At 36.5% G+C, this 25,457-nt stretch overlaps 3 protein-coding genes and 1 long non-coding RNA gene across 12 annotated transcripts in view; 3 read left to right on the plus strand and 1 right to left on the minus strand.

Annotated features, from left to right (window-relative positions):
• The first annotated feature begins 1,882 nt into the window (after positions 1 to 1,882).
• On the plus strand, positions 1,883 to 18,582 carry LOC129742326 (uncharacterized). The gene is made up of 9 exons (XM_055734216.1): positions 1,883 to 2,168; positions 3,845 to 3,978; positions 4,076 to 5,569; positions 10,247 to 10,307; positions 10,552 to 10,707; positions 10,760 to 10,878; positions 13,033 to 13,225; positions 16,475 to 16,627; positions 16,691 to 18,582. The coding sequence occupies exons 1-9, from the start codon at positions 2,043 to 2,045 to the stop codon at positions 18,548 to 18,550; spliced, it is 4,296 nt and encodes a 1,431-aa protein (XP_055590191.1). The 5' UTR covers positions 1,883 to 2,042; the 3' UTR covers positions 18,551 to 18,582.
• Positions 5,748 to 8,421, minus strand: LOC129749541 (nucleolin). The gene is made up of 5 exons (XM_055744534.1): positions 8,000 to 8,421; positions 7,799 to 7,922; positions 7,547 to 7,732; positions 7,178 to 7,483; positions 5,748 to 6,932 (listed from the first exon to the last, which is right to left on the minus strand). The coding sequence occupies exons 2-5, from the start codon at positions 7,907 to 7,909 to the stop codon at positions 6,555 to 6,557; spliced, it is 981 nt and encodes a 326-aa protein (XP_055600509.1). The 5' UTR covers positions 7,910 to 7,922; positions 8,000 to 8,421; the 3' UTR covers positions 5,748 to 6,554.
• LOC129749545 (uncharacterized) lies at positions 9,773 to 12,537 on the plus strand. 4 transcript variants are annotated; one of them, XR_008738077.1, is made up of 4 exons: positions 9,773 to 10,142; positions 10,247 to 11,052; positions 11,433 to 11,528; positions 11,594 to 12,537. It is a non-coding gene; the product is annotated as an uncharacterized LOC129749545 (long non-coding RNA). The 4 variants fall into 4 exon arrangements; XR_008738076.1 differs by having other exon boundaries at positions 10,247 to 10,702; positions 10,760 to 11,052; positions 11,433 to 12,537; XR_008738075.1 differs by having other exon boundaries at positions 10,247 to 10,692; positions 10,760 to 11,052; positions 11,433 to 12,537.
• Positions 18,583 to 18,872: 290 nt separating the features above from the next.
• LOC129749540 (choline/ethanolamine kinase) overlaps positions 18,873 to 25,457 on the plus strand; it is a 45,664-nt gene continuing 39,079 nt past the window's right edge. The window contains exons 1-2 of one of the 6 annotated variants that reach the window (XM_055744528.1): positions 18,913 to 18,927; positions 19,208 to 19,463. In XM_055744528.1, the coding sequence (XP_055600503.1) occupies positions 19,443 to 19,463 (21 nt within the window). In that variant the 5' untranslated portion in view covers positions 18,913 to 18,927; positions 19,208 to 19,442. Of the gene's footprint in view, positions 19,464 to 25,457 lie in introns of all 6 variants that reach the window. The other 5 variants (XM_055744526.1, XM_055744523.1, XM_055744524.1 and 2 more) reach the window with 5 other exon arrangements.

A 25,457-nucleotide genomic window follows, 5' to 3' on the forward strand; every position in this document is an offset into this window, starting at 1 on the left:
CAATTGACTACAGTAATGAACGATTTAATTGTACTAACGAAACTATATATGAAAATGATAATTAGACAAAAACGAAAATGTAACCCTGTTACAGATGATGGCACAAAGGGACGTTGGCTCCATACGATTATCCCTAAGGTTCCGACGAAGGCATGGTTTAAGCATTTCAACATGAGTCGCGATTTCATTCGCGTGGTTTCTCGGCTCATGTCAAATCACTGCCGGCTTGACGCGCATTTGTTTCGTATACAACTAGTTACAAGCAATGTTTGTGTTTGTGGGGATGGCTACCACGACATTGATCATGTTGTGTGGACGTGTGAACGGTTTGATCGATCGAGGACTTGGCTACTGGATACCCTTAGGGCCCGACGTAAACCACCCGATGTTCCAATTCGAGACATCTTGGTAAAACTTGATCTGGAGTATTTGTACCCTATCTACAAATACCTTAAAATGTCTGACTTGGTCGTTTAGTCCTCTTTCCTTCGTAACTTTTTCCCTGTATATGTACCCTTTTAATGTTCATTTATCTATTCAATAGAGCAACCTACCATCTAATGGGTTCCACAATCTCTACCAGAAGTCTGGCCAGAAAGACGACAATCAAGAGTAGCTACAGTATCCACAGCTACAGGAAGCCACCACCGAGTCCAGATGGAAAAACGTTTTCAAAAGTGAACCATAAATGCTCCCCTTCCCTTCCTTAAATTAGTATACAACTAACAGTTGAGTCGCCGCGACTATTACGGCTCCCCTTTCTACTAACATAGATTAATTAAGTGATACACTCGGCAAAATTAAACTTTATCAGTAAAATGCCTTAATAAACAAACCTATGATTATTAAAAATTATTATTCTCATTTTTTTTTATTATAGCTTGTAGAAAAATTACATGCTGGGTAGGTGTGTGTTTGAAAAAAAAAATGTGTTTGAAAGTTCAATGTGCTTTTTTTTTAAGTCTTTCATATAACGACCATAGTTTTAGATTATAAAATTAATTTATATTTGATGGTAGAGGGTGCGTAAAGCCTATAGTCCACAGTAGGCATCATGAACTGTGATTTTTGTTACGAGACGAACTTTGTTGTCTGTTGTTGTTGTTGGGAACCTGAGACGGTCTCACTGTCTTCCGAAGAAAATGGGAGACCGTCTCGAGACGAGTTTGGACTAGGCTTAAGAGCGTAATAATAATATACAGGGGGGTGACATCCCTATCCTTTGTCATTGATTTTGCCGATTTGGGCCCATAACAAACCTGACGTTTTGCTGTCAAGGAACCGGACTAGATGTAAAAACCTAGAGAATTATGAATGATTGCACACTAACACAACAATCATTCTGGTTCCTCATTGGTTAAAATTTTTACCGTATTTGTTTATGTCGAGTGTTGCACTAGTGTTGCACTGGTGCACCACTAGGTGCTGTCAAACTGTTTGTTTATTCGGACGGTGTTGCACTGGTTTTGACCTGGCGGAGTTCTGCTTACGGACGATGGCCCACCGATAATTTTGCTAGTGTTGCGAAAGAGCGTGTGAGTGAGTGAGGAAGCAATACACTGGCGACGATTTGTGTTTGTTTTTGTCGGGTACGGTGGAACACTGATCGAGGGGAGAAAACAAATACGGTATTTGACTTTTTCAACTCTGTACTGCTTTGAGAGAAAAACACCATAAACGTTTCTCCCGATGGATAGAAAAAAAGAAAAAGATTCTTGTTTGCAAGAAGAACCAGATTACCACCCCCCTGGTAATATACGCATATATGTATACGCTCAACACCGAACACAAATCAAAAAGCACAAAATTGAGTTTCTGTAGTTATTTCTAGAATAACCATGTAATAAGCACTTTCCAAGTATATTCATCGTAGAGTGTTTAAATTCGTCGATGTTGTTTTATATACAAATAAGAATAAGATCGTAATTTTTAATTTAAAAATTTTCCGCTGTATGTTACCTGTTTTGTGAAAGCTATTTAGAAATAAGTTTCAAAATAGTGTAAAAATTTGAGGTTTGTATTGCAATAACCGAGTCAGAGCGATGTCCCTTGATCTCCGAAATGTCTGCAGAGTGTGTGTACAATCGTCAGAAAACTTCGTTCCGTTGTTCGATACCAGCTACGGGTTTAGCGTCCCAGAGTTGATGCTGAGGGTCACACATGTTGAGGTAAAACATAATGAATAATTAATTCTTCATTGATTGTATAATCATCAGTAAACTTCTATACAGCAAAAGACAATTTGGTATGGTTTCTTTTACCTGCGGGTAATTCGAAAATCTGGAGATTCTTCCATGCTACCGCGAAACTCGGATGATGATGAAACCAGGCTAGGAAACGACAATGAATTTTTGAATGTCAGGTTTGTGTCCCGAAAAACATGCGCTCTGGTGGTAAACTTGTTTGGCGAATCAGTTCCATCACTGCCCACTAAAGCGCTAGAGTCCACGTAGGCATGAGCAGGTAGCGATCCGTCAGCGTCATGAGGCATGAAGCTGTGACTGTGAAGTCTTGGTTCGCCACACTCAATTCAGTTTTCCTTAAACGGGTTCCTCTTCGTTTGCCGGTCACTCATCCCCAAGTCGTCAGGACTCTCCCGTATGCCATGCCTGTGATATGCCACTAACAGTTTAATCACATCTTAACGCATGCCTAATTCACCAACAAGCCCAAACAGCTGGGCAACTTGCAACCAGCCTACGAGAAATTCTTTAAAAAGACTCAGATGAGAGGAAAATGTGCTGTCATTCCTTCGTAAATGCAATCTTTTTGCAAAATTGTAATGTTACTTCCAAAATATTAAAAACAAAACAACTGGAAGGAAGAGGGATGATTCATCCTTCGGAATGAAAATCCCCAGTAAAAAGAAAAAAATCCCCCATTTGTGTGAAGCTAAAAGAATGTCAGTCAAAGCCAAGCATTCACCTATCGCATTCAAACGACCGAAGACCGAAACGCCTACCAGAAGACGAACTGGAAAGGTTTTGCCACTGACCACTGGTCAGTGGTTTTGCTTTCAAGGTCATTTCTTCATTCGAAATGTATTAGAGCTCTGCAAGTCACAAGCCGGACAAGTGCTTTTTCCGTCATGTGAGTGGAAACACAGGGAAAGGTTCCGTCAATCGATTACGGAGCCGTTTTGTTGAGGGAATATTGCTAGTTCAGTCAAGCGTGACGGGCGAATTATCGTAACTGTGAACATGAGCATTCTTCATTGGCAATGAATTTGCTTTATAGGGACTTCAGTTTAGCACATGTCGAATTACAACCAGTTTTACACTTTTTCAAATAGTCATAATTTTTAACTTGAAGGACAAGAACTAAAACACTGAACTGATTTGAAAATTCAAAGCACTGATCACATCCAAAGCCTGTCAACGATTGTTCGAGTCCGTATGCGATTCTGGACCGAACACGTGATGGCGCTCGGAACGGTTTATTAGAAAGATTTCCTTTCAGGTCGGTTGTAGCGCCATCTGATCTCTGTTGCCAAAACTATAAAAACGTATTTTTTTAGAAATTTTATCGAAATACAGTACACGCTCGTTAATTGGGCAAACCCATATACGGATGAAACAAACATGAAATTTTGTGAAAAATATAGTAAAACAACAGTGCTGCCTGAAACATAACCGAGCCCCAAAAATTGATCGATAAGTGAATATTAAAACGTCTAATTATAAAACAAAATTGAACTTGGTCTGAGCTCCCAAAAATATCAGATTACCGAGCGTGTCCGATTAACGAGCGAGTACTGTATTGTAATTATAAGCACTGTTATTAGGATACTATTTTTTGTACACTAAAAAAAAAAAATCATGTGTTATCTCTCCTTTTTTTGTAGGTCCTCAGCGATGATCCATATCCACAAATGATATGTGAAAGATGCATCAAACAGTTCGAAATCATGAATATTTTGATAGAAAATTGTCAAACTGCTGATAGATACTTCAAAAGTACAATCCGACAATTTGATGTGTAAGTTGATTTATAAGATGAATGGGATATATGTATTCATGTATATGTATGAAATTAACAACCAACAAACAAATTAAGTTTTTCCTTCCAATTCTAGAAAACATTTTGATATCCCCGTTGTGACCACAGAGTGCCCTCCAGAAGTCACCAATGGATCTGCTGAGGCAAATTGTGATGCATCACAACAAAAACTAAACGTAGCAAATGAACACCCTCCGACCGAAGATGTATTTAGCACAAGATTAGATTCCAACGTGGAAGACTTGGTTCAAGTAGATCCAATCGGCGCGGTTGATATTAATCGTGAACCAAACTACACTCAATGTTGTGGTTGCGTTGAACATTTTGAGAACTTCGATACGCTTCAAAAACATTCCCAGATGACTCATTTGAATGAGAAAGGTATTTGTGGTCCTGTGGCAGTAAATTTGATAGAATGTAGCATCTGCTTCAAAATGTTTTCGGGAATTTCCTATTTGGACTCCATGCATCGCCTGAATGCTTTTAAGCATCGCTTGGTTTCCGTTGGCGTACCCTCAGTCATGCAATGTTGTTCGTGTGAAGTAGTTGTCTCGAATCACGACCAAATGCTCGAACATGCAAGACAACACGAAATAAACAAGACGCAAGATGATGGATCTCAACCATACGAATGCCGGTATTGTTTTAAACGTTACAACAAGCGTCAAACGTTAAGCTTCCATCAAAAGTTTAGCTCGAGCTATAAAAAACACTTGATCGCAAAACAAAGAGGCTGCAGGGCTATCAAAAAGCGAACCGACATTGAATCTACCAATGAGAGTCGCATTTGTTGTGGCTGTTCAGCAGAATTTCCTTCGGTAGACTCGCTGACTCAACATTCTCAAATGCACCACGAACTATATAAACGAGAACCGGATACTGAAAACCCTTTCGAGTGTGAAATTTGCTTCAAACAGTTTCCAACATTAATACGTTTAGAACAGCATCGCTTGGTTCCGTACATGCGATCTCACAAATGCACGGTTTGTAATAAATCATTTCCTAACCAGACCCTGCACAAAAAGCATATGGAAATGCATAAAAAACAGGATATAGCAGGTCCTTCGCAGGATAATAGACAGTCACAGCAATCTTACTCTTGTGAGGAGTGTGGAAAACTATTCAATAGTAAGTATGTTCTACAATCGCATTTAAAATCGAAGCATTCAGAAATCAAACCCTATGGATGCAGCTTGTGCCCACGTCGGTTCAAAGGCAAACAAATGCTTCAAACTCATTTACGAGTGCACACAAAGGAAGAACCATATACGTGTGCTTTTTGCCCGAAAACCTTCATTCAGCTAACAGATAAAAAGCGCCACGAAGTCAATACTCACAGCAAACAGTACCCGTTGCGTTGTTCGGTGTGCGACAAAGGTTTCCCCACTGGGCGTCGAAAGGAGCTGGAAAAACACGAACGACTTCACCAGAACGGCGAGGAATACCCATTGACTTGTCAGTTTTGTGATCGCACGTTCACCCGGATAGCACAACGGAATCGACACCAAGCGAGGCACGTGGCCGAGAGAGATCGGAATATGAAACAAAAGCTAGAGGAGATTGGATTGGTGTGAACATAATAAGCGATCGTTACTTTAATTACTGGCACCCAAGATGCAGACTTACTGATTCCAAGTTGTTGGGAAAAGGAACGAATGCCTTCTGAAGAATTAATCCTAGTTGGGTAGGTCCATGCGTCGGTTTGAGTTATTCGGTTGAAAAAAAACTAAGAAATAAAATAAAATACATTTACATAGTACTCACATTTGGAATAATATAAGGATTTATTTGAGAAGTCATTTTCTAGTTGCAGGTTTCATTTAGAACAATGAATATTAATTTGGCCGCAGAAATTATTTGAAATTATGTATTATGATTTTTCACTTGTCATGCCATTTCCATGCTCGACTTCGTTTATTTGCACGTGTTAGAAGACTATCGAAAATATTACATATTACGCTGTTTCATTTTCACTTAGGATATGCCACGTGATTACTACCACCGCATCCCAATTAGAAGGATAAAACTTTCAAAGTCATATATTATCAAATCATATATCATCGAATTCATAAATAGTCTTATATACCGGACTTTGATAGGTAGTTGAATAGACGTTTACCTAATATTATTCTAAAACATTACTGGTAAAAAGATCGATGTGTGTCGTTAGTCTCATAGTAAGATAACCTCGAAATATAAGATAAATTCAAGCACTTTATCGTTCAGATAATTGTAGGTCATTTACAGGGACAAATCTTAATCTTTTGATAAGATTTCAGCAAATATAAGGTTTTCTATCAGTTTTAAATACACATCAATAATAAAGTCCAGAATCTTTTTTTAATTTTAACTTTTACAGTTCGTGTTTGTTTAATGTCAAGCATTTTGAGTTTGTTTACCATGAATTCGAACTAGAATTCAAAATACAACTTATGATTTTTCAATTTAAAAAATATCTCTTTTCAACGTGACTTTGAAATATCCTTCTGATCGGAACTTTACTGGATGCGCAGATCTGCGGCGATGTCTTATCAAATTTAAATTATATCTTCATTTCACTCTTCTTGCACGTCGTCTTCACTTTCTTCATCTTCATCATCATTACCTTGACCATCAGCTCCGGTTCCTTCGCCGTCTTCGTCATCTTCATCCTCCTCGTCATCGTCATCCTCGTCATTGTCATCGTCGCCATCCTCTTCATCATCCGCGCTATTGGCTCCTTTTTTGCGTTTGTTATTGCTGCCCGAAGATCCTGCTGAAGAACGAGGTTGTACTTCTCCGTGTACAGCAACGAAGCTCTCATACTCGCCCCTGGCTCTCGCCTCCAACTCTTCAACGTTCGTGAGCTCCACCCGGATTTGCTTCGCTTGCTCTACACAGCGCACCTTGACCTCAAGGTATTCGTCGGAACGTTTGTCTTCCCAACATGAATACTATGAAAAATAAACAAACCCATTAATAGAAGTTTAAAAGCTGAATGAAAGTACTTTTTGCGTTAGAAAGAACATCTACTGAAGAACGTTAAGCATTCATTTAAATTTTGTTCGCTATATATTCTCGAATCGGGCACTGATGTCTCTATCGTGAAAACAATTAATCGAGACGTATCACTGTTAAAATTTGGAATATGATTGAATTATACTGTTAGCCGATAAAAACTACAATAACTGATACTTACAACCATGCTCGAATTATAGTGGGGTACGTCGCCGGTAATTGTTTTGTCGCGAAGATACTTCTGAAGCAAACTAGAACCATCTCGGCGCCACAGACAAACTTGATGATTGTTTATGATTCCCTCCTTGAGATCGCCCTTGAACAAATACAATGTTAGGAAACCGCCCTTGTCCGGGAAACTCTTCACGGGAGTCGGGGCCACTTTGCGTTGAAGCGGTTCTGGTTTAGAAACAGCTGACGATGAACTTCCGGATGTGCTAGCTTCGACTTTGGTATTGGGTGCCGTTCCAGGCTCTTTTTTGACAGACTTTGAAAATAAAGAGAGTTTATAGTGCTCGTCGTAAGTTTTTAATCATATAGGATCACTTACAAGTTTCCTAGCTTTCGGTGGTGGGATTGTTTCCTCAGATTCCGAAAAATCATCATCATCTTCCTCGTCAGATGATTCCTTGCGCTTGGTTCGTTTAGCCGGTTTTCGACCAGGTTTTTTCTTCCCATTTTTGCCAGCAGCTGGTGCTTTCTTAGCGCGCGTTGGAGATTTAACCTTTTTTGGTTTCTGTGGGACGAAAATAATTTAAATTTCAGGGACAAATTGACCTATTCTATTATTTTTATACACTACCATATCATCCTTGGTTGGCTTCCAGTCTTCTTCAGAAGCTTCGAAATCCGATTCTTCGTCAAAGTCTGAGCCCTCGAGTTGGGTTGTTACCATTTCAGTTCGGCTGCGCATTATGAAAACTTTTCTGAAGCAAAACAATCATAATTTAGCATCGATAAGGTGATGTTAAGTGCAAGCTTGCGGTACTTTTTTGATACTCACCTTTCTAGAAATATGAGGTTAATGGCGGAGAACCTGACCGGTTGTCAGAAAGTTCAATGAGCGATCAAGAATAATACAAAATATTTAGGAGTTTTGCGGTTCCGATACAACTGGCACTGTTAGTTGCAGCTTTTATGAGGTAGAAAAATTTTTCACTTTTCTACTTCGAATTCTATTTGCAAAGGCGTGCATGCAGAGAGCAACGCGCAGAACCGGACTGAATGGATATAAAGCCGAAAATTGTTTCTGGCAGTGTGTTTATCTACTGTTCTTATTTGTTCAGAATGATTTTTTTTTATTTTAGAATAAAAATTTTGACTTTCAAGAAATATAAAAAAATGTTAATGGATACTGTGCATGTGTCGTTTAAAAAATATGTTTTAAGATTTAGCCAAATAACTAGGTTAAGACAATTGAGAATTCATAAAATTAGTTTCCTTTTAGCTGAAAATTTCAAAAATTGCTTTTAACACTGATAGGTATATACACTGAACCCAAATTCACTCTTAAAATACACATGATTTTTCACTTAAAAACAAGGATCCAGTGATTTTCTTCCATTCAAGTGCGACATATACATTTCACTTGGCAGTCACTTAAATTTCAAGTGAATTCATCCACATTCACTTCAGTGGTCACTTGAATTTGAAGTGAGAAAAAAATATTCACTTCCCCATCACTTGAATTTCAAGTGGATGTCGGGTTGTAATTTGTTTATTTTCAGAGTTCAAAATGGCAAATTCTAAAGAGCAGCGTTTAAAGCTTATGCTGGATTTGGATTTTCCCAATTCTTTAATAGGCGATTTTGGCGGTAGTTTGTGTTAAACGTGATGTGAGAAAAAGTTATTTAAAGGTGTTATCATGTTTCAGCTTGTGGGTTGAACTGGACAGATTTTCTGGTTTGCAGCAGGGAAGATTTAGAAGTCGCACTATCCGCAGTAACCGATCTGCCTTGGGATTACGATGAAATTTTCCAACCAATAAATTTATGGCGAAAGCGTAATGTAAGTATTTGAAATCGAAGTGCTGTTCTACAAATGTTATTTTATTTAAAAATGTGAGAGATAATTAACTAGAAACTTACTTAGAAATTCAGATAAATTTCACTCGAACGTCATAGTGTAATTCACTTGACCGGTCACTTAAGTGAATTCACTTGACCCATCACTTAAAATTCAAATGAAATTACGTATGGCGAGAATTTACTACAGATGTCACTTATTTTTTAAGTGAAAATTATTTTGGGTGTAGAGTTCTCCAGCAAATTCCAAATTTTGACAAACCGGCAGGAAAAGGGAACTTAACAGATAAATAAACAAAAAGTGAGAACAAGAACACGCTCAAACAATTTTCACTGTTTCAATGCGGTATTGATAAAGCCCTACACGCTCATTTTCATTTAATCATTTTCGAATGAAAAATAACCATTTTTTAGTTTTTTCTGCAGAACTTCCAATAGAGTTGTTTTTGACATTTCTTACGCACACTTGCTGAGCGTGTGCAGATGAGACGGGACAATTAACCTCAAAAACTCTCGGTACAAAAAACGGGCAGCTGGTCGACACACATGGTCGTTTTTGAGGTTAATTGTCCCAAAACTGAAAAGTGTTGGTGAAACAACCAGCAAAAAATCATGAACACTACCAGCGGCAAATAGGACTATATGGTTATTTTTCATAAATAATTCATGTTACAATTTTAACCATATTCCAACTTTTGGATTATTAACCAAAAAAAGAATGAAAATTTAACCTCAATCGAAAAAGACATTGTATACCCGCATAATCAAATATCATACACTGAATCGTCAATATCATTCATTTATGATTACCATAATAGTGACTATACAAGTTATCGTCTTTAAATCATCTAATTTTTTAAGAAATTTTCATTCTTGATGCGCCTCCGCTTGTAATGATAACTAATTATTGCTGGAAGATACAGTTTGTGATCCGTGAAATCTGATTCGTGTCTTAACTATATTTGCATCATTCGCAAAGAAAATAGAAAATGGCGTTTTTGAGCTAGCTCTCCGACATCCGATTGGAAGAAAAATCGTTTCCTCGTGAAATATTTAACACTCAAGTAAAATCGAACTGTCTAAAGGAAGCAGTATTGGAAACCGCAAATATTCGTACTGGTGGTAAGTACTACGATTTCGCACTAAAGGCACAAAGTTCGTAATACTTTTTTGTAACATGCCTAATTTTTCATTTTATTGTTTCTTTTCTTTTTATCAAATTTCAGATACTTTGCCGTTCACAATCTTCCGGCTGGAGGTGAACTGGAAAGGCCGGGAATTTGTTTGGTGTGAATGTGTACAATATTAAGCGTACCAGTGCCGTTATCCCCCAGCGGAGGTGGAAAATATCTCCGAGGGAAGATTAACATCCAACATCAGTATAAAAAGGTACAAAACTTTAAGATGAAAGAACCTTCCGAAGAAAAGGAACTGTCTAGAAGTGTCTGGATGTCTTCCCTGTACTTCAATTTATGGATGGCATTATTAGACCTAGTATTGAAGACTACCGCAGGTGATTCAAAATTAATAGGAAGAAAAAATCCCAATGAACCCCTTCACCGTGCACATGTCCAAAGGAGTCACAGGGTCCAGTTACGGTGGCAACGCACAGGATCCAGTTCCGGTGGTTTGTTCCAGTGTCACGCGAAAGATTGTTCCGGATTTTCCCTATGTATTGATGTGTAATGTAAATAGAAATATGTATTCTTTACATATTTATTGTTTTTTTTTCATGCTAGGTTAACATTCAATCAGCATCATCCGGTTCTCGGCACTGGCTTGTTTCGAAGGCCAAAAATAATTACCTGCAGCTGGAGAGCAACATAGTCGATGGAATGGCACAGGAATCCAAAGACAGGTTTGATTTTGTTCGGTGGGAACAGTAACTGGATTCTGAAGCTGTACAAATCGAATACCACCAAGCTACCCTGTCCCTGCAAGCTTTGCCTTTGGCTCACCATTCATCCCATGTACGTTGGATATACAGAATACATACACAGATGGATTTCGAAGGAGCATCTTTTACAGCAAGGTAAACGTTACATTTTATACATGATCAAAATCAAAATTGGACTTGAGAATGAGATTTGATTTTTGCAAATAATAAATTAACAAAAAAAAATCTGTAAGAAGAACAAAATAGTAACACATAAGAATGTTAAACTAAAATTAAAAGCTCAACATCCATTTAAGAATTCCAAATACAATTCAAAATATATTTTAAAATTTTAATGAGGAGTGAATTATCGTGATTGTCATGGTATCACTAACCTCATTTGCTACAAGATATTTAATGCAAAGCTTTAAATACAAAATTCCGTTAATTTTTTTTCTCATGCGTGACGGAAATCCAGCTTGAAATTACGACTATAATTTCCAATTTTCATTATTGTTTATTTTATTTTGTTTCAGCTCTTCAGTAGAAATCTAGGACTTTCTTCGTATTAATGTAGGCCACACTATTAAATTTTATGTATGAATTCGAGAAACAGGGTCGATTTATATCAGGTGTGATTTTTTTTATTTTCATATTAGTATTGAAAACATAAGTAATTTTCTATTACCTTTCCAAGAATCCTCATTATCAATTTAAATAGAACAGCATAGAGCTAATATTTGTTAAATGGCCTAATAACAATGATGATGAGAGCGACAGCGATTTTCATATGTTTTCATGACACATACAGGCAAGGTGACGAATGATTTTATGATGGCTGGATTTGGATTTGGATTTCAATACTCAAAAAGTTCCCGTTTTGATATACTGGCGTGTCTTCGAACAACAAGAGTGCGAACCAATTTGAACAGCCATTGATGCTCAAAAGTGTCCAGTAACCCAAGTACATTAAAACTATTCTAATAGAAAGACGATTGCAACTCTATTGGTTCGTTAGCCTACCCATAGAAAATGGACTCTTATTGAGATTCTTTCGTGGCAAGAAAAACAATGAATTTTTGTAATTAACAACGTAATGTCTTTTTAATATTTATCATTGTAGGTAATGTTGCTGAAAAAATATCAGTGATCTTTTATAGAAAAAACAAAATTTAATTCAGTGTCGAGATCAATGTATATATAAGAATGTATCAGTTGAAAATGTTACTATTGAAATAAAATTGATAAAAACTAACAAATTTTTAGTTTAAGATGTGTTTAATTTATGATTAATTATCAATCATAACCCGAATCGTCCAACCTAGGTGGTTGTGTATCTTTTTATTATTATTCAGCGATACGTTCGATCATCAACATTTTCTAAATGGATCATTAGGAAAAGATTACACGTATCATATATCCCGGGTTGCGTCCGATTTGAAAAAAGAAAAAAGCAAAAAAAATGAATGGTTACTCTACTTAACGACCCGTTCGCTGTATCGTAAAGTGCGTCCAAACGATTCCATTCCATGGAAAAAAGACTAGCTTAATCGTACATTAATAATCCCAAACTATATAGCTTATCTTTCGTGTGTCTTGGGAAGAAGATAATGGAAATCGTTATTGTATAATACTGATTTATGCGGGTAATGGCAAAGTTGTACGCGTTGTTCAGAAGTTTTTTATTCGATATCTGATGGATTTCTGTAAGTGTTAAAAGTATTTCAATTGTAGGATCAAAAAACATAGCACACCCGCTGCTGGAAGGTAATTCAATGCTAATATTATCGTCGAATTCGACAGGTAACGAAATTTATTTGTAGGAAACTGCTATGATCATCCTGTGTAGGATCACAAAAATGCCCACAGGTACATCCTACAGCGGGCTATCGCTGGCAGGCGATATGTGGATCGTCAGCAGTTACGCTTGTAACGGAAGTAAACTCCGCGGTCAGTCGGAAAGAAAAACTGGCATTGCTTATGCCATTTCAGGATGGCAAATCAGAATAACTTCCGGACGGAGATCTATTGCGACTATCATGTTTATCAAAAATCTCTAAAAATTTGGCCTCAGGAACAGTAAATGTACCTTATGACAAGATAAACATGTTTTGGTATCCCGTACGCTACTTCCAGGAGCCGAATCATCAACTACAAGCTACTTCCTCTTGCGTCACGTTCACCGATGATGGCTTCACCTCCTGTACCAGCTACTGGTGCCAACAATCATCCGGCCCAAATAAATTTGAAAGCACCTAAAAAGAACGTCCTCCAGTCAGCCAATCCGTTTGAAGGCTTCCATTTGTCTAGGCCCAACAGCAACCTTCAGGTAACAGTTTGTAGTGAGCCTATTCTACAACCGATGGCACAAAATCAATGTACCGTCCCAGAAGGACTTTGATTCCTGTCGTCAAAAAGCTATTTAGAATAAAAATATGCTAAATACCATCACTAATCTTTTCTTTGATTTTGCTATTGAACGTAAAATGACGATTTTTATCGAAAATTGTATAACAAATCCTCATGAATCTAAATAAGCAGCTCATTTGAATTTCGGTTGAAAAATAACCATTTTTCAACTTCTCCTCCAGAATCGCATTCGGTTGAAAAATAACCATATTCGAACTTCTCCCCTAGAAGTCATTTTATGACTTCTCATGGAGAACTCATAAAATGACATTTCCCGGGAAAAGGTCAAAAATGGTTATTTTTGAAACATAAATGGTTTAATAGTTTCTAGCGTGTACAGTAAAAGTGCGGCAGACTGAATTTCTCACCGATTCGGCAGCACTGAAAAAGCTTCTGTAATCCTTCAACACTGCCAATAACGAAAACATTCGCATGACTTCTTGTTGATGTGCAACTGTGTCGCAGATTGTGAAGTTGATTTTCGTTTTGTGAATATTATTTAATTTGTTCTCCTTTGTGTCGATTGCTAAAATAAAAATTAAGTGCTTCTTTCCGTTTTGCTCCAATGAATTTTCTCTGCATTCTTGATTAATTTCAATTAAAAAATTGAAAGTCACAGTCACACAGATTGCAATACTTGCCACGAACTTGAAATGGTAAAAATGGTTATGCTCGATTGGAACACTCTAGGCCATCCTAACCCAAAACTAAGTTGAAATGCCGCAAAATCGGATGAAACTGGCTCCCGACGAAAATAAGTTTGGAGGTGTTTTCCCAAACTTGAGAATCGAGCTCTTTCGCACACCCCAAAATCGAGAAAGCCATTTTGACGAGAAAACGATATTAATTTTATTATCATAGCATTTAAAATGGACATATAATAATTAAAAAAACAAAAGCGGTGTTGGTAACGTTTTTATTTTTAAATTAATTTTAAATTAGATGTGTTATATTCGGTTGCTATTTATTATACTCGTGGTGCCGCAATTCAAGCTCTGTAATGAAAAAAAGAAAACAAAAAAAATTAATATTCAGAGGACATCTTGAAGTGTAAAACAAGGCAATTTCCAATAATTAATTTAATAAAATTTTGGAAATAATTTAAAACGATAATAGTAAACTTTAAAATTAACTCTATAGTCAAAAATCTATTTTCAATAAGTTAATCTTTCTTGCTGTCATCTCACCTTTTCATTGGTTCCCCGTTTAATTTGTGAGTCCATATTCCTCCAAGTTAATGTTTTTTTTTTCATTTGATAGTGCCTAAAAATAAAAATATAGTGTTTTGATTATCACACATGACTTATAAAATGACTAATAATTTATGTTTTAAGAAGTACTTACGATTTTTCACCAAATTTTCCTTGAAGAAAATTGACCACAATTGACTTCCAACAAATATAACAGCATGGCGACAACCAGGGACCGAAAACAGCACGAACACAGTAAGTGCAACACAATTTGATGACACGGCACATCCGAAACGAAACTGTGCTGTGTCTGTGTTGATCTTCTTTTGTTGCGTGTCGGCCGCAACACAGCACAGTACTGCATGCGACACAAAATCCGACACAGTTGACGACACAGTGTGTTCGTGTGCCGGTCCCGAAACGATGAGATTTTAATTGTTGCAAATCTGCCAGCAGGCGAACTGGATAGATTTTTTTCGTTTGCTTTCAAGCTTCTTTCTCGACACAATGTGAGTGAAGAACTTCGCCATGTAAAATACGGAGAAATGCTGTCCAATCAAGCGCGACGGGTTAAAATAGCCTTGCTCGTAAAACACACTGTGTTGCGTGCTAAGCACAACTGTGTTCTTCTCGACACGACACAACTGGGAACTGTGTCGTGTTGATTTGATGCAACACAACACAATTGAAGTGCTGTGCCAAACCGAAGTGTCGCACACGAAAATTTATGTGTCAGCACTCCAGGATTTGTGTTGCACGATATGTACTGTGCTGTGTTTGTGTTTTTTGTCGGTCCCTGGCGACAACAAACGAAACAATTTCCGAACGATAAAATTTTGGGGCAGTCAGTTCAAGCTGCGAACTTTGTTTTTGGGGTGTTGACAGCAACCCAAAATTAAGAACGTCAGACGAACTTTGTTTTGATGCCTTGCCGTTCTTAATTTTGGGTTGTTTCGTTTCTGAGTGAACGACTTTTGACAGTTCGATTGGAACTCCGCGGTGACAGTCTGCCGCACTTTTATTTTAGGGCTTTAGGTATTGAGCGGTGGGTAAAATTGCATTGAAACTTAGACAAAAAACCTGCAGGCTCGCGAAAAAAAATCCCAGAAAATGTCAAGTAGTTCATTCAAGCCAATTAAACCAAACACCAACAACAAAAACAACAACAAGAAATTCGTATTAAATTCCCAGTAAAAACTACCTATACCTAAGGGGGCCTATGGATAACGATTGTTTGACGCATAGGGCCGAGATTAAAGAATATTTTGAATAAAAGGCATGATTACTAAACTAAATTTCAAAGGTTCTCAGTCAATATATTGCACACAAATATCAGTTCAAGGAGATTTTAAGGTCAGTCAATTTATCAACTGTTTTGAATTTATTGTAAATGATTGGAAAAAAGAGCATCAAAATACTTCATAAATATTTGATTACAACTCAATCTCAGATTATATTTATAAATTTCGAAGACATAAAAAAATTAAAAACCATGAAGTGATTACTTTTTTCTTCTGAAGGTTGCAGTACATACACTTCAGGTAAAAATCAAAAATCTTATATTGTCAATAACTCAAAAAAGCGACACATATTGACTTTTTAACATGGGAATCGAAGAGGAATAGTTCAAAGTTGAATTTTAAACCGGTCTCACAGTGTTGAAATTTCTTTAAAAAACAATATTCCCTCCCCCCTTCCCCACTTAGACTAATTCAAAATTCATCTTTAACTATTCTCCATCGATTCTACCCATTGTTACAAAACCAACTTATGTCGCTTTTTTGAGTTTTTGGCGAAATAAGATTTTTCATTTTCACCCGAGATGTACCGCGACGTTATGAAAATAAAGCTGTTGAAGTAAAAAAAAATTGAACACCCCTTGCTAGCCAATATTGGCAAACATAAACAGATAAACAACAACAAAAATCAAGTTCAAAAACGATTGTTTTTCACGTTTTTCCTCAAGTTATTAATTAAAGTTTAACATTAACGTAGGTGAAAGAATGGACATCTGCAGGGCTTGCATGGAAGATGACGGGGTAACATATAGCCAGTTATTCACAGCACCTGAAGATAGTAACTGTGAAAAACTGTGCCCAGCTGAAATGATGGCCGATTGTACCGGAATCACGGTAAGTTCTTTATGCTATTAATCCTTTTTGATTAACGCTAACGGGTTTATTTTGATATCGAAGATACGAAAATCCGACGGACTTCCAGAAGTGATTTGCGGGGATTGCTTCAATGCGATAAAGATCGCCTACACCATTCGATCAAAATGCAGGAACTCGGATCGCAAGCTGAGAAAAATACTAAACATTATCAGTAAAGCCGACGGTGGCTTGGAATCTGCGGAACTAGAAAACAATGTCATGAATGTTGCGATCACAGACATAAACTACGAGAGTTCTTATCAACAGGAAATTGTACCGGAAAATTCTGCGGTTGAAAATGTTTCGTCTAAAAACACCGAATTATTTCAGAATGATCTGATTTTGAAAACGGAGACATTTGTTGGATCAGTTGAGAGTAGCCATGAGTGTGTGGAAAGGGAATCTGTAAGCCCCATATTTATGAAACTCGAAATACTACCAGAAGAAAAAAATTGTATCAAGGAACAATATATTGTGGAACAGTTTGATGAAATAGATAATGAAACCCAGTTTCAACAAAGTGTTGATCGGGATGACCAAATGTCATTGAAATCAATCAACGAAGCTGATACTGAGACAGGAGAAGAAAACTTTGAAAAGCAAACGATACCAGATGAAAACGAATCGGTTCTGATGCAAATAGAAATGCTAGAAGATGATGAAACAGAAGAAGAAGAAGATCATTACGAAGATTATGAGGCAATAGAAGAAGAGCTAGCAGTTGAAACCATCAGTAATTTACAGTCGTGTGGTACAGTTTGTTGCTGTGGGTGTCCTTTGGAGTTTGCAAATGAAGAGCAACTAGTTGATCATGCTCAATTGATTCATTTACAGGATAAAAAACCAGAGCTTTTAGAAAATAGTGTATTTTGCGAAATTTGTTTTAAGATATTTGGGTCGTTGAACGCACTAAAAATGCATAAAACTCATCGTTTTAACAAAATCTCAAGAACCTGTAAATGTTGTACTCTGGTTTTAAGCAGTATACAAAAACGGAAACAGCACGAAAAAATGCATGAATTCATACCAGAAACTTTTGAAATTAAATGCTGCGGATGTAATGAAATGATTACTCTCGAAGAACTAGGAAATCACATTGATGAGGCTCACAAGAGAAATGATCAATTTAGTACAAAATTCATATGTCCCTTTTGTTATGAAGGGTTCGAAGAGAAGAAAAATCTGGAAAATCATTTATATTGGCAAGAGATTACTAAACTTTTCAAAATGTCTAATAAACAAGAAATGCCTGTTGTAAAACTAACATCAGATGTCGACGGAAAGGAAAGATTTGTTTGCGATTTATGCGGGAAGGACTTCTCCACCAAGGGGAATCTTAAATCACATCGGAATCTGCACGATTCTGCTCAAAGGCAATTCAAATGTGAACACTGTGAGAAAGATTTCACTAAAAAAAGCAACTTAAACGTCCACATCCTCCGAGCCCATACGGTGGAAAGTATGTTTCCGTGTGCAGTTTGCAACAAAAGTTTTAAATATTCATCCAATCTGAAAATCCACATGCGTGTTCACACCAAAGAACGGCCCTACTCTTGTGAACATTGTTCCAAAACTTTTATTCACTTGTCTGACAAACGAAGACATGAAATATTGCACTCTGGGGATTATCCTTTCAAGTGTCAAAACTGTGGAAAACCGTTTGCTAGGAAAACGTTATTTGATCGTCATTCGACTGGATGTGGCAAACGAGGGAGAAGATCTGAATCCGGAAATGTTAGAAGTGAAAAACATAGGCTACAGCCGGCTGAACTGACCAAAGTGAGGTGTGATCTTTGCAACAGCTGGTTTACATCTGTGCAAAATCTGGCTGATCACCGTGCAGATATGCACATTCAATCGCTGGATGAAGGTTTGTATGATACTGAAATCGAAGTGGAATAGTGAGTTTAAAAACAATAAATTTTTAACTATAACCAGAAAATTTTCAGTGAATCCGAAAATCTGAGTCTATTTCTTAACCAATTTTTAAATATGTACCTTTTTCCGATATAAACGTGCGTGGTAAAAATGCAACACAGACACGTCCTATTGAGAAGGCTGGTTTTCCGGAGAGAGGAAATGTGGGCAATGTAGTAGTGTTCTTTAACCTTTGTAACGCACCAGCAGCGTATTTTGTTGGTTGAAGAAACCCCCTATCCGCTCTATTTGTATGCGGCATGCGACCGGTCGTCATCACTCGCCCGTCGTAGGAAATGCTAGCTTTCATATGGTTCGACCAGCAGTTGGTCCAAAGCAGTCGACAAAATAACACATCATCGGTATTTTCTTTGCACCCATCCGCCTGGCTGGTAGACGGTTTTTTTTGTATATGTGTTAAACCAGGAGTCTAAAAACAGACTGTGCTTATCGGAAGGTTTGGTCTTCAGGTATTTTCCTCGATCGTTCCATGATCGGACCATACTGTGTACTTACGAAGAAACTGAACAACTGAGATTGTTGCTGGCTGATATTCGATTACGTACCATACGCGCTACTTCAGTATTACAATTCAACAGTGACTGTTTTCTACAGTATAAACTTGAATGAAATTATTATTAGAAAAATATCCAACGAAAGCTGCGAGAAGGAATTAGAAATTTTATAAATATATCAAGCATTGAACTACAGAGAAAACTGCAAACCCATTTTTTTTTCTTGTTGAGTGTTGGTGAAAAGATTCAGTGTGCAAAGAAATATTCAGACAAGGCAACGTGCAACTTTTGATTATCGGCATACGCTGGTTGGTGATAGATTAGATTTTACTGTCTCGGAGGTCTATCAACGGAAATCAATCATGCACTCTATGATGATAAAGGTAAGTTTAATAATCGTAATATTTAAACACTTGATTGCGATTGAAGATAACGAATCAACTTGCAAAAAATCCAATCATTATCATTCACCTGACACGATACTTGAATAGATACGAGCGTCATATTTTTCTTTATTGCTAGAGGATCACCTTTCAGAAGAAAAAAAACACGACTAACGTGTCCTTGTGGTCGCTGTTGGTGCAGTTGCTATATTGCGTATTGGTTTTTTTCTCTGCTATTCTCAATAGTTCTATGGCGCGGTAAATACAATGTTAGATATAGGGGGTTTTGGCATTTTGCGGTAAATGTTATCTGATCAACTCATAATCTTATCTTGCGTCTGGCGTTCCAAGAAGTATAAGTATTCCTATTGGTGCCCCATAATTTGCAAAGTATGTAAGACGGCTGCTGTTTGAAGGCATGTCAGTATACTTCTTGAGCATTCCGATATGTTATAATCAGATGCCTCAGATAAGAAGACAATTGACACAACCACTACTAGGCTATAACGGATGAGCTTATCAGATTTTGTAAGATTTTGAAAAAAATTTAAATTTGAAATGTTTTTTCCTTGAGGTTTTTTGACCATTTCATTGTTATTGCCACTAATTTCTCTGGTTCTGACAAAAACATTGTAGAAACGATAATCTTAACATGGAGGATGTGCTCCAGGTGAGCAGCATTAGTGTTTACACGTGTTTCGGTATTTTGAAATGAGTTAGGCAGAATCAGTTGACACCAGATATTTGGTTGATACCAAATATTTCGGTTACTGGGCTACTGCCTCGAAATGGACTTAGAATAATACAATCTGTTGGGACCCCCCGTCATCATCGTCATCAACCAACTTACCCAGACGTTTTCCTCGGTAAATTTCACCTTTTTTTCAATTACCTAGCAAAAATGAGCAATTTCATGCATTTTCTTAGAACTCTTTTTCAAAATCGACATAAAAGATAACGACTGTTAAATTTTCATAAAAACTAAATAATACACTTTTATTAGATGTAGACTGTCAAATTGATAATCTACATGGGTTTATTTCAAGAAAGAATCTTAGAATTGCTATAGAGAAGAATAACTTGAACTAAATTCGATCCTTTGTGTTAAGTAATCTTTGATAATTACATTTTATGATCAAAATTTATTGATATGATATGTTTTCAATACTGAAAACATGATAAATTATTGATTAAAGACAATAAAAATACTTTTTTTAACTTTAATTTTTAGTTTCGCCAAATTCACGGTGAATTTTTTTTTGACCGTGATAAAATCGAAAAACTACTGTATCCAGGGCTGCAAATTATCAGTGTCAGACAGCCAATGTCAGCCGACTTTGATACTGCTTTACATGTCTATGTCATGCGATACTGATTTTTGGTCAGCGACATATGCTTACAATGTCATGACCAAGTTGAATGAACGACATAGTGCTTACTATGACTTTTTCCTTTTTACAGCCAACAACTACATTTTTTCAACTGTTTCTCAACTTATAACGTAAAATCGCTCCCAACACAGCCAGAAAATGAAATAGAAAGACGACCGTATGTGTGATGCGAGTGGAGCGTAAAAATGTCATTCAATATTGACATTGCTAAATGACTGACATTGTAGCTTGGTCATTCAACTAGTAGACGACATTGATATTCTTTCGATGACATTGACTACTAGACGATGGTCGGGTCGAACGAAATTGACTGAAAATCCCCGATTTTGTCACGCACCGATTATGTCTGCACCCGATTTTGTCTACCCCAGATTTTGTCCCCTTTTTTGACCCGATTTTGTCACTATGTTTGATTTAATGTAAAAATACTCAGATTTACAAATTCTCCTTTTGGGATGATTATTAATTGATATCGCGTCAAATGACAACATGGTTATACAACATGATAACATCAATAGCGATAGTGAAGATGACTTACAAATGACATTAAGAAAAGATGTCCGATTTCAAGTAAGAATTTTTTAATCACATTTGAACAGTTATAAAGTTGGTAAATACAATCAAAACAAAAAATATAGCGATACAACAAATCGTTGATATGATCAAAAAGCTTGTTTAAGGACCCTTGGAGCCAAAGGGTTATTAAAGCGTAAAAGCTTATTTCGAGAAAACATGCTTTCAAGTGGTTGTGCTATCCCGATTTCCAAATAATTTTTCGAAAACCTGTATTTTTCTTTTGAGTGCAAAAGTACGTGAGTTATGTTCTGAAAATCTGAATAAAATCAACTAATCAAAGTTTGAAAAATGAAATATCGGATGGCATTATAAACAAAATCGACCATTTTTACTCTTATACTAAGGGTGATAGAAAATTTTCAGTGCGTGTCTAGGCCGGACAAATCCAGGCTATTTGATACAATCCGGGTAATATCCGTGCAAATATTTCAAAATTCAGAAATCATTCAACAAAAATCAAGAAAAAAAATGAAAATTTTTTTTTCTAAATTTTCATCAAAACTTTTCGACAGATTTTAAATTCTAATTTGGTGTGGTTTTGGAGGCACAAATAAAGAAAAATACAACACAATTTGTTTTTTTCTGTTCGATTTGCCAAATAAAGTGAATAAATCCGTTCAAATCCGGGCATTCTTCAATGAAATCCGGGCAACCGGGCCGAACTGTTCCCACATTTTGTATTAAACATCCGGTTAAACATCCTTACAGTTTCATTCGAAATAAGCAGATGAAATGTTCCTCAGTTGTCAGTGTTGATGTTTTTTTCATTTGAAGTATTTGGAACAATAAATTTGTTACTTTTATGTTAGGACCTATTGTTATTTTATTAAGTCATCGGGATATTACCACTGGGGGTCATTCGTTTTTCTTGATAAAACCGGTCGAAAAAAAGAGTTTTATGAAACATAGAAACAAAATTTTGTGATTGTTCTTTGAAAAAAAAAAACCTAACTTAATAATTATTAACTAAAAGCGCACAAATACACCGAACACTGTTTTAAATGATGCAGTTATTATATTTTCTGACTAATTTCAATAAAATTATTTAAAAAGTGCCTTTTAAAAAACGACCCGATTTTGTCACTGTCCCCAACTTGTCACCCTACACAGCAAGAAAAATTCGTGTAATTTTAGATTGAAAACGATGCACGAAAACGGAACATCGATTTTGACCTAAAATTCTATCACAGTGTATTTTTGCAATGATGTAATTTTGGGAGCATGCACGCTAGAAATAATTAAACCGTTTATGTTTCAAAAATAACCATTTTTGACCTTTTCCCGGGAAATGTCATTTTATGAGTTCTCCATGAGAAGTCATAAAATGACTTCTAGGGGAGAAGTTCGAATATGGTTATTTTTCAACCGAATGAGATTCTAGCGGAGAAGTTGAAAAAAAGGTTATTCTTTATCCGTTTTCAAGGAGCTCCTGGATAATTTGCAGATTTAGAAGAGTTTGCCAGTAAAATTTTCATTAAAATCTCCGGTTTCTATTTAGTATTATTATTAATTGAAACCAATACACTATATTAAAACAGTTATCGCTATTAATCGAAAATGCAAATTAAAATGATAAAAAAAAACTAATATAACGCCGGTGCTGGACAACGTCGGAAGTGGCGATATACCTTGGTGACATTTTGAAGAAGAAAATGGTCAAAATATCATTGACTCCAGTACTGTTCGTTCACGAGGGGTGAGGTATTAATTTTTGACTGGCGGGTGATGTTTTTAAAGGAGTCCAGCCCATTCCCGCTTCTTTCGGATGGTGAAAAAACAGTCGGAAGAGTAGCTCGCATTTTCGCACCAATACCTAAAACAAAAATACTTTATTAGGTACCCAACCCTTCCATCCTTGGAAGGATTCAAAAGTATTTTAAGGAATGTTAAAGCTTACCGGAAGTGTAATCCGAGTTCTCCTTTTCGTACGGGGTCATATTTCATCGATGTCCTGAAATTTAATTTCATTTGTTTATTGTAAGGTTGCAATTTTTAGATAACGAATATTAAAATATTTACCTTTGATCACCACCAACAGATTCGATGTGTTCCGAAATTACAAGGACCGATTTAATCTGGAAATCGATCCAGTTACGCGGAATAATGGAGTTTCGAAAAACGCGTTTGTCTGCAAATTGGCAATTTTCAAAATGGCTACGATAGGAAAACCAAAGTATTCAAACATTTTGTGGTTAATGCTCAAGAACTACAAAAAAGGTTAAAATTTGAGAAGTAAAAATTCTTTAAAAATAACCATATAGGCAGTTTTTGGGCCAAAGCTATAAAATGGTTATTTTTGAACCGAAAATGTTTGAATGAAAATGAGCGTGTGTAAATTTAGATCGAAGTCGATGCACGAAATCCGACGAAGAAAGCTCTCGTGTAAAAATACACAGGGATGTAAATTAAAATTCTTTTCATCGTTAATATTAAAAAATTAAGGTTTTCGGTGTTACGACTCTGATTATTGAAAAAAAAATCATGGGATTTAATTTTCGTGTGGTATATATTTACAAAATAGCACCTAACAAAAAAACGGTCATCCAGGGTTAGGTTGGAGATGTTGTATGTGATGATTCCTTTATTATTAGTATTTTTACGGGTCAGTGTTTTCAGCATGCTCGGATTGTACCTGACTACTATGATAATTGAAGGAAATTTCACATCATTCCCCTGGTCGATTCTCAATAATTGGCCGTTTCTATAAATAAAAAAGAATTTTAGTAATTTCATATTAAAATACTTTTATTCAATTTCATATACCTACCACTTTGTAATACATCTATCCGACAGAAGCCTGGGCGGATAACCGATACTTCCGAGACTTCCGAGCAACAGTTTTGGGCTAGTCGTGCAAGAACCACCATCTCGAGTCAAATTAATAAACATTTATGCCGCAAAAAAACATTGCATCTGTTATGTTTCAAATAGTTATTGATGTAATTTTAGATCAACCTTGTGATATCTCATTCAACAAATGTAAATTTACACTATTTGTTATATATAAATTTCATCGATCGCTTGAACTTTGCATTCCGGAATGTAAAATTAAACCAAAACAGTTTATTTCTATTCACTTTTTGAAAAAAGACTAATAACATCAAAAGGAGTTGAAAATTACATCTTTTTAATTACACTTGCGAAAAAATAGATCACCCGTGTTTTAGATTCCGTATACTTTTAGAAATTTTTTGCTGTGTAAAGTGCATCATGGGGGTGACAAAATCGGGGATTCACTGTAGTTGAAGAAACTTTAAAAATATAATTTTGATTATGATGTGAATGTGGTTCGGAGAATTTTTAAAGTTTGATATGATCTGTTATCCTCAGGCTCTCCAAACTCCCCAAAATTAAAGGTACACACTTAATCTTTTTGCCTGTGGTCGGGACGATTTCGTCCTGTATTTTCAACAGCTGAAATTACAGGACGATTTCAGGACAGCAAAACAGCTCAGGAAAACAACTGTCAAAACGTCCTGTGAATTCGAAACGCGTTCTTCCTGAGAGTTATAGGGAATTCGTAATTAGTTTCCTGTACATTCGGGACTGTTTTTTTTCCAAAATGTTATCGTGCAAGAAAATTAAAGAAACGCAACACAGACTATGAATGAATTTAAAGTATTTATTTCCAAACACTCCAAGCTATGTTAAAAATTTTCACATAAGGCCACACAACAACTGAAAGATTTGATAAAAAAAATCCACACGGAACACTGATGACGAAAACGCGGATTATGGGACCTGTTCCGGAAATCCGTCTCCTCTTGCGATTTGGAAGCGTTCTTTTTTCAAAATTTTCACTGGTAGTTGAACCGTCCCTTTTCGGAGAACTTGCTAGTGGACTTGCGTTTGCCAGATGAATTGTCTGCGTGGTACCTCTCATGATGGTTTGTGCTCCGTTTGCCTCCTTTGAACCATTTGCTGCAGCTGCTCGACTATACCGAGTTGAAGGAAGTCGCTGTTTTCGTTGCCTCCACTTTTGACTTGATCCTTTCGATGAAAAAAAAAACAGATTTCAAAATCAAGG

The sequence above is a fragment of the Uranotaenia lowii genome, chromosome 2 (assembly GCF_029784155.1).
Source record: "Uranotaenia lowii strain MFRU-FL chromosome 2, ASM2978415v1, whole genome shotgun sequence".
In the NCBI taxonomy this organism is placed as follows: domain Eukaryota; kingdom Metazoa; phylum Arthropoda; class Insecta; order Diptera; family Culicidae; genus Uranotaenia; species Uranotaenia lowii.